This window comes from Argiope bruennichi, chromosome 7, assembly GCF_947563725.1.
Source record: "Argiope bruennichi chromosome 7, qqArgBrue1.1, whole genome shotgun sequence".
NCBI classification, from domain to species: Eukaryota; Metazoa; Arthropoda; class Arachnida; order Araneae; family Araneidae; genus Argiope; species Argiope bruennichi.
In genome coordinates this window covers 33,227,542-33,235,525 of record NC_079157.1, presented here as the reverse complement: position 1 = coordinate 33,235,525, position 7,984 = coordinate 33,227,542, and the positions used below count along the sequence as shown (strand labels likewise).

General features: G+C 23.7%; 1 protein-coding gene across 1 annotated transcript; it reads right to left on the bottom strand.

The window, feature by feature from the left end:
* Nucleotides 1-834: 834 nt before the first annotated feature.
* On the bottom strand, nucleotides 835-7,540 carry LOC129976060 (lipid droplet-associated hydrolase-like). The gene is made up of 5 exons (XM_056089418.1): nucleotides 7,381-7,540; nucleotides 6,486-6,658; nucleotides 5,210-5,350; nucleotides 4,302-4,456; nucleotides 835-1,499 (listed from the first exon to the last, which is right to left on the bottom strand). Exons 2-5 carry the CDS (start codon nucleotides 6,646-6,648, stop codon nucleotides 954-956), a joined length of 1,005 nt encoding a protein of 334 aa, XP_055945393.1. The 5' UTR covers nucleotides 6,649-6,658; nucleotides 7,381-7,540; the 3' UTR covers nucleotides 835-953.
* Between the last annotated feature and the right edge of the window lie 444 nt (nucleotides 7,541-7,984).

Genomic DNA, 7,984 nt, shown 5'->3' with positions numbered 1-7,984 from the left:
AAATTTCACAAAGTTTGTATTTTTGATTAATTTTTTACTAATTGAACCTTGCATTATTATTTAATAAAAATTCTCATGACCATTTTCTATTCATTTACAGTTTCAGCCAGAAAATAAAAGGAAAGAAAAAAAAAATGAAATCATTAGGATTAGATAAACTACATAGATTTTTGTCTTTTCTAACTTCTTTTGTTTTTTCTGATGAATATTAGTCTCCATCAGACTTGATAGTACAGTAAAATATCTCTAACTCTTAAGTTTTCAAATTTTTATTGATATCTATTTACTTTATTTCTTAAGTGAATCATGCTGGTATAATGCAGAAAAATGAAGAATGAAAGTCAAAGAAATAAAGTTACTTGAAGGAATAATTCCAATCATAACCAGATAATATTAAAATTAAAAAACAACTATATTCTAAAATAAATAGATTGTAAGTTAAATATGACACTTCTTAACAGGTTTAAACAGGTGATTGTTGTTCTTGTAAGACGAGGATTTTATATTTATCTAAACAGACAATTATTAAAAAAAGGCTTTAAATTTTGAATTAAAAGAGAAAATTATAGCTTATAAATATCATTCTTTAAAAAAATTGTATTCAGTTTTTTTAAATATATATTTCAACTTACAGAGAATTCACTGTTTATTATTTGAATATAATTTGTACATTATATACTTTCATGCTGCATTTTTACAGGTATTCTAACAAATGATTTTTTAATGGTGATGAAAAGTATAAATGATAAAAGACTGATTATTAAATCTGCGAAACATAATGTATTTATTTACACAAACAAAACATAAAATTAACAAAAACAAATGAAATAAAATTTAACTTAATTGTATAATGGAGTGAAAATATCAAGGTACATCATTCATGGAAACTTAATATATTTCTTAATAGTAAAAACATAAATTTAACAAATATAATTCTAAAATAACAACAAGAATTAAACTAAAAGTGAATTCCGATGAACATCTTTTGAAGTACCCAGAATTTCCTCAAGTATCCAACCTGACAATAAAGCTGCCATTTCTTTACTGTTTTCCAAAACAAAAGCATGCTCAAAGTTATGTTTGCAAAGGCGAATATCACCTTGAGGGAAAATTTCTTTTAAATCCAGATAATAAGAATATGGACACCAGTTATCATTTGCTCCATAGTAAAATGTAATGCGTTTTAAATTTTCTCGAATGTTGTCAACATCTAATGTAGTAACATTTTCTAATTCATCCTTTGCTAAATGCATGCAAAGTTTAGCACAGTCAGGTTGGAAAAGGTTGAGACTAGCATTCAAGACACATTCAGGCACAGAACGATCTTTGAAATACCATTCTAAGAGTCGACTCTGCATTTGTGGGCTCAGATAACTCATAGCATACGCACTGATTAATACTGGAAGACGAAGATACGTCAACATCGGCCAAACCCACTGCCCTTGTGGACTTGTAGACATTCTTTCAATAGTTGGAAAAAGGAGAAAGCAGCGTTTTACCTGAAGCAGAAAATATAATATTAATTTTTACAAATAAAAATTCTTGAACAAGTAATTTAGAATAAACATTATAAAAAGAGAAAAGTGAATATTTGTGCATTATTATTTTTTATGTGGTGCTAAATAATCTTAATAAAATAATTTTAATTAGTAAATCTGCGAAATTTAACAAGAACCTATTGAAAGCTATGAGGATTAAGAAGTCTGACACAATCAAAATATGGAAATAAATTAGTATAAGTTGAGGCAGGAAGAAAAGTTAATAAATTAATGCAATAAAATATTTTTACAAATATGTTTCTTGATGTAATATGCTTCTTGATTTTTGCTTAGAATTCAAACCTTTTCATGTATAACATTTTTAATGTAAAAATTATATTTGTATAAAATATAGCAAGATAGATAGTAAAAAAATCCTTTTACTATTTAAAATCCTTTTTTAATTAAAAAAATCAATTAAACCAAGCAATTTTTAAAAAACTTTTAATAACTAATTTTCTCAAAAAGTGAATTTCATTATATTAAAACTGCAAATTTCATTCATAAATACAGAAGTATAAAAAAGGTTTTAAAGGGCATTTTAGAATAATTAATAAAACAGTTAAATTTTTATAAATAAAAATCATGAAAATAAATTTATTTATTTTTATACACAAGATATAAATTTTAAATCATCTGCTTTATTTTTTTAAAAATTTTGCTAATATGTAATAAGTTTTTTGTATCCATTCTTGTTTTTCAATAACAAAAAATATTTTATTTGCTCACAAAAGCTTTACTTTCCTATCCTTCATTTAAATTTAAGCAGAATTTTCATGTTTTATTTTAATCATCATTAAATCACTATTTTAATACCAATGAAAACACTATCAAAAGATATATATAAAAAATAAATGTTTAAAAATTTTTAGTAGAGTAGCTGAAAATCTTAATATTCCTTTCAAAGAGAAATTTCTTTGCTTTAAATTATTGGAATTAATTTTTTTTTTTAATAGCTAAGAATAACTAAAGATAAAATTGTTCAGAAATTCAACAGGCATTATTGAAAAAATAAAATTTTGAGGTTTAAGATGGAACATTTTTTTTTTTTTCTTTCTGGGTTAATTTTCTCTAACATTACTATGAAGGGGAAAAAAAAGGGAAGAATTTTGAATAATTTCTCACGACTTGAAACTGTTGATATAGTCAAATGTGTTTCATTTCTAGCAAAAAACTTTATGCTTTTACTTTCATCTGAAAGATTTACTTATGCTTGTCTTTAAACATTATTAAATCATTATTTACAGACCACTAGAAACATTGCCAAGAGATATTAAAATAAAGGAAAACATTTAAATAGTGATAGAATAGTCCAAAGTCTTATTACTCTAGTAATCTTATCTCATCTAAAAATCAACTGTATTAATTTTTTTTTACAAAAATTAAAAACATTTGAATGCAAGATTGCACAGAAATGAGATTAGTATTGTTGAAAAGACAAAATGCCAACTTTTACGAATGTGAAAAAAATGTTTTTTCCTGGAATAATTTCCTGAAAAATTACAATAGAGGGGAAAAAAGGCAAAATATTTATTAGTATTGTTGAAAAGACAAAATGCCAACTTTTTAAGAATTGTTGTTGTTGTTGTTGTTGTTGTTGTTGTTTTTTTTTTTTTTTTGAATAATTTCCTGAAAAATTACAATAAAGGGGAAAAAAGGCAAAATTTTTAATAATTTTTATTTAAATGAATATTAATTAATTTTTGTATTTAAAAATTGACACTTTTATTTTCCTTGTCTTAAATAATCAATTTGCAAAATTTGATTGAATTCAGCCCATTTATTTGGGAGGAGATATGGAATATACATGCAAAGCTACAATGTATTTCAATTATATTATTTTATTATAGTTCTAATATTTATTAGTTATCATATAAAAGAGATTTTTTTCAAATTACACAATATAAAAAAAACTGATATTGGGTGATAGTAAAATATAAATTCATTTTTTCATAAAAAATCTAAACATGTTCAGCAAATCTAAACATGATAAAGAAATGAAAAGAGCATTCTTATTTCTGTCATCATGTTGAAGTAATTTTTTATATATATTAAAATATTTTATCATAAAAAATACAATACAGATACTTTTTTTCTTGTACAATAATGCAGGGTTAGAAATAAAAAGTATATGAAGCAAATCTAAACATGATAAAGAAATAAAAAGAATATTCTTATTTCTGTCATCATGTGGAAGTAATTTTTTATATATATTAAAATATTTTATCAAAAATTGGAAAAATTCTACAGCAAAATAATAGATACCATTGAAAATATAATTTTAAGGCAATGTAAAAACAATCAATTTTTGTACTGCAATATTTTAAAATTGTATTACTTAATTTTTAATAATTTAAAACAATCATTGCAAGCTGCACATTTTTATACACATATTAAGCTTTGTAGTTTTAGAAATAATCTAGACTGTACAGCATTAACACACTTATCTTTATTATAAGAAGAGATAAAAATTAAAATAGGATAATAGGAAATATATTCATACTTTGACAATTTGTCATTTTGCATTCTATAAAACGCTTAAGAAATGTGTGAAATATAGATCATTCATATTTGCCCAGTTTCCAGTTTACTTTTCTGCCCAGTTTCATGATTTTATAGAATGCTAGATTTCAAACTTTGCAGTAACATATATATTCTTCTCTTAACAGAATTTCATTATTTTAAACATAAATACATATTAGCAAGCAAATTTATCAGTAGTTAATTTTAATTTCAATTGAATCACTTTATTTTAAAAATTACCTGTAAATGGGGTAATCGTTTGAGAAGTTCTAGCACAATATAGCATCCAATGGAATGTCCAATAAGAATAAGTGTACGATCACGTGGAACATAAGTGTTGATAAATGCCATTTTGTGATGAATCTGACCTTCTAGAGAATATAAATTTTCATTTTCTGAAAATGCAAATAAATATTTATTACCATTGAGAAAGTAATAATAAAAATATATAGCCAAATCTACTCAAATATACAAAAACAATTTTGAATTTTAAAACATATTTTGGGTTAAGTATTAATTAAAACTTATATTATTTTTTCCTTTTGTTTAAACTATTATATTTTTAAGTTAGAATTGATATATGCACATAAATAAAAACAAATAATCTTTTGAAAGATTTAGCCAAAATTTTGCACAAATTTACAATTCTAATGATAAAACTACATGTTAAATTTTGTATATCTAGATATTTGTCATGTTGATAGGCATGAACAAAAAAGACATACTTTTTGCTGAAAGATTTCAATGAAATTTTATTTTTATAAAGATTTGCCACATACAAAATAATTCATTTCATTTCTTTAAAATTACTGTATACAGAAATGCTACTGAAAAATAAAATGGTTCATTGCATTTTAGTGCTACATTGTTCAGAAACATTGATAATTTTTTTTAAAAAGCTTTTTTTTTTTTTTTTTTTTTTTTTTTTTTTACTTTTAGGAAGAACCACAATATGGAGATCCAATATTATCTCATTTTTTTCTGCAATATCAGTAAAATTTCCTTATACATTTTTTATATGAGAAATAAATGTGAAATCTTTAAAAGCAACCATATCACACCGAACATCAAAATAGACATTATTACTAAATAAATAATTTATATGTAATATTCTTTTCTACAAAAAAAAGGTAAAGGGGATGACTTACCTTCAAGCTTTGGCACTGTACAGCCAGGAGGAGCACTCACATGTCCAGCATGAGATATACCCCAGATTGGAATGGTTCGTTGAAGACCTTCATATAAAGCTTTAAAAAACTCAATGTAATATTCTAGAGCACCAGGATTTCCTGCATGAAACACAAAAAGTAATGCACTTCAAAGAGCAAATAAATGTAATGCTATATCAATAAAATAACAGCATCTATAAAAATGCAATCAGTAATTTTTTAAGAAATTAATCAGCAGCCAGTTATAAAAATTCTAATTGTAAAGTTCATAAAAGTAATTATGCTTCAGAAATATAAGAATAATAATTTATCTTTAGATAACACATGAGGTAACAATCAGACTTACTAAAATGATTTCACATCAAAAGATTATTGCTGCAAAAACTGAAATCTTGAATTTGGTTTTAATCTTTATTTAATAAATATTCTAAAATGGGATAAATAGAAATAAACTGATATAATCATACAGTAACAATTCACTACATTTGTTTTGCTATGTGAAAAAAAAAGTTTGATTTAAAAAAAATCAAAAATTTAGAATATATTTCATTTTATTATTACAGTTTGTTTATAAACTAAAACTAAATTAAACTAACAATTTTAAAATTAGTAAAATTAAAATATTTTGCTCAATTAAAATAATTTATTTATCTAACTTCTTGACTTCATAGTATTTCAAAATATTTCTTACTTGTCTGATGAAGTGCATCAAATAATTTAATCACAAATAAAATTACAAAAAAATTATACTTTTCTGCTATTTCATAAATATTGCTTTTTGCAATCTCTCAATAATTCTAATTACTGATTAAAAGTACCCATGAAAAGGGAAAACAACTCATAATTTTCATAGATGAAGTCATAAAACTACTTTTATCAACAAAAAAAATATTGATCTAGATTGTTAATTTTTTTTTTTTTTTTTTTTTAATTGAAACAGGAAAATTGACTTTATTTATTTTAATCGAATAGTAAAAAACTTACAAAAGAGAAAAAGAACATAAAAATGATTTCAATGTGCATAAAAATAAATTCATTCACAATGATAAATCTATGCATGTTTCAGATATAACACTGTAAATTGCATACAAAGAATTTTAAATATGACAAAGGGGAAATTCAATTACGATATGTAAGTTATAGTAGCATAAAATACATTTTTAAACAATGCATAGTCAAACATAATTATGAAAAAATATTTAACCTTAAATCATTTTTAACAATAATAAATTATTCCAAATGTAATTGAACATACCAGGTATAAACAGGATTAAAAAATGACCAGGATCATTATCAGGTAAAGGTTCTTCTAACCACCTTCCACAAGTTACAATATGAGTAGGTATATCATGCACAGAAACAAAATCTTGATGCAGAAACTGTAAATCATCAGCTGGAGAGTATGGAATTTCAGCCATAATTTCCACACTATCAACATTAAATGAAAAAAAAACTATTTAAATTATTAAAAATATTTAAAGAAATTAGGAAAGTATATCTTAATGTATATAAAAATCAGAATACTACTAGAATTAAAGAAATTATTTTATTCTTCTTTTTAAAAAAATTATAATTTTTTATGACAAATCATTGCAAATAATTTTAAAAACTAAAATTAAGACTTCATTCTATAAGATCTATATAAACAATGGGCATTATTTTCTTTCCCTGAAGTTCAAATGCAAGGAAAAATTACATTAAATACAAAAAAACAATTATTTCAACTGTCAGAAAAAAAGAAACAATTAAAAGATAAAAATAAAATTTTTTGAACTAAATTATTTTATTTCAATAAATAATAAATGTAAAACATGTTCCCTTCATTAAACTTACATTTCACAGAACACTGAATTATAATGAAAAATTCAGAACCATTATATAACACGCTTTACAATGGGAAAATATTATGATCATAGAAATCAATACCCAAAAACCACAATGAGTCACACGACGATATAAGCTGCACTCTCAAATAATTACATTAAATCAAAGCAAGAAATCTTTACTATAAAAGGAGTAGCGTTTTTAACCAAGATAACTGAATATTACACTTTTAAGACATTCAGTAAAGAAAAATTTTCGTTGATCCTATCAAATGAAATTTAATACGATTATATTACTAATAAAAAGTATGCAAAATTCATACTTACGAAATCAGATGACTTAGAAAAGTAAGAAATTAAAGAATTTATAAATATATATAAAATACAATGAAGCAGAAATCTGAAAATTTACAGTATCATTAAAATATACAAGGAAAACAGTATATCTCCGATGATCAGGATAAACCAAAACCAAAGAGCAGCATAACAAAATAATTGTTTCAGTTTCTCAGTTCGCCGAAAATTCTTTCTTTTCATTTCATTTCAATATATAGGAGTTAAAAGATGTCGCACTAGAACTATTCAGCGATCTTCTGTCCAAAGAGCATGTAATCCACAATTTTTTTAATATTAGATACTTTTTTATTCGTCGGTTTTAAATATTCGCTCTGAATGGTAGTTATTTCAATTTAGTTACCATAATTTCAGACTATTGGTACCTATTTGTCAAATAGCTAAGATGCCATTAGTTAATCAAAATCATAACTTCCGATTTGAATCAAGTACTGAATAGGAAGGAAGGCTAAAAATATTGAAGAGATGCTGTACAAATTTAATTATTTCTTATATTCTACTCAAAAAGCGCATAATATTTTAAAGTATCATAAAACTTGTAAAAGTAACGTATTTTTCGTAATAGTGAGCAATGTTA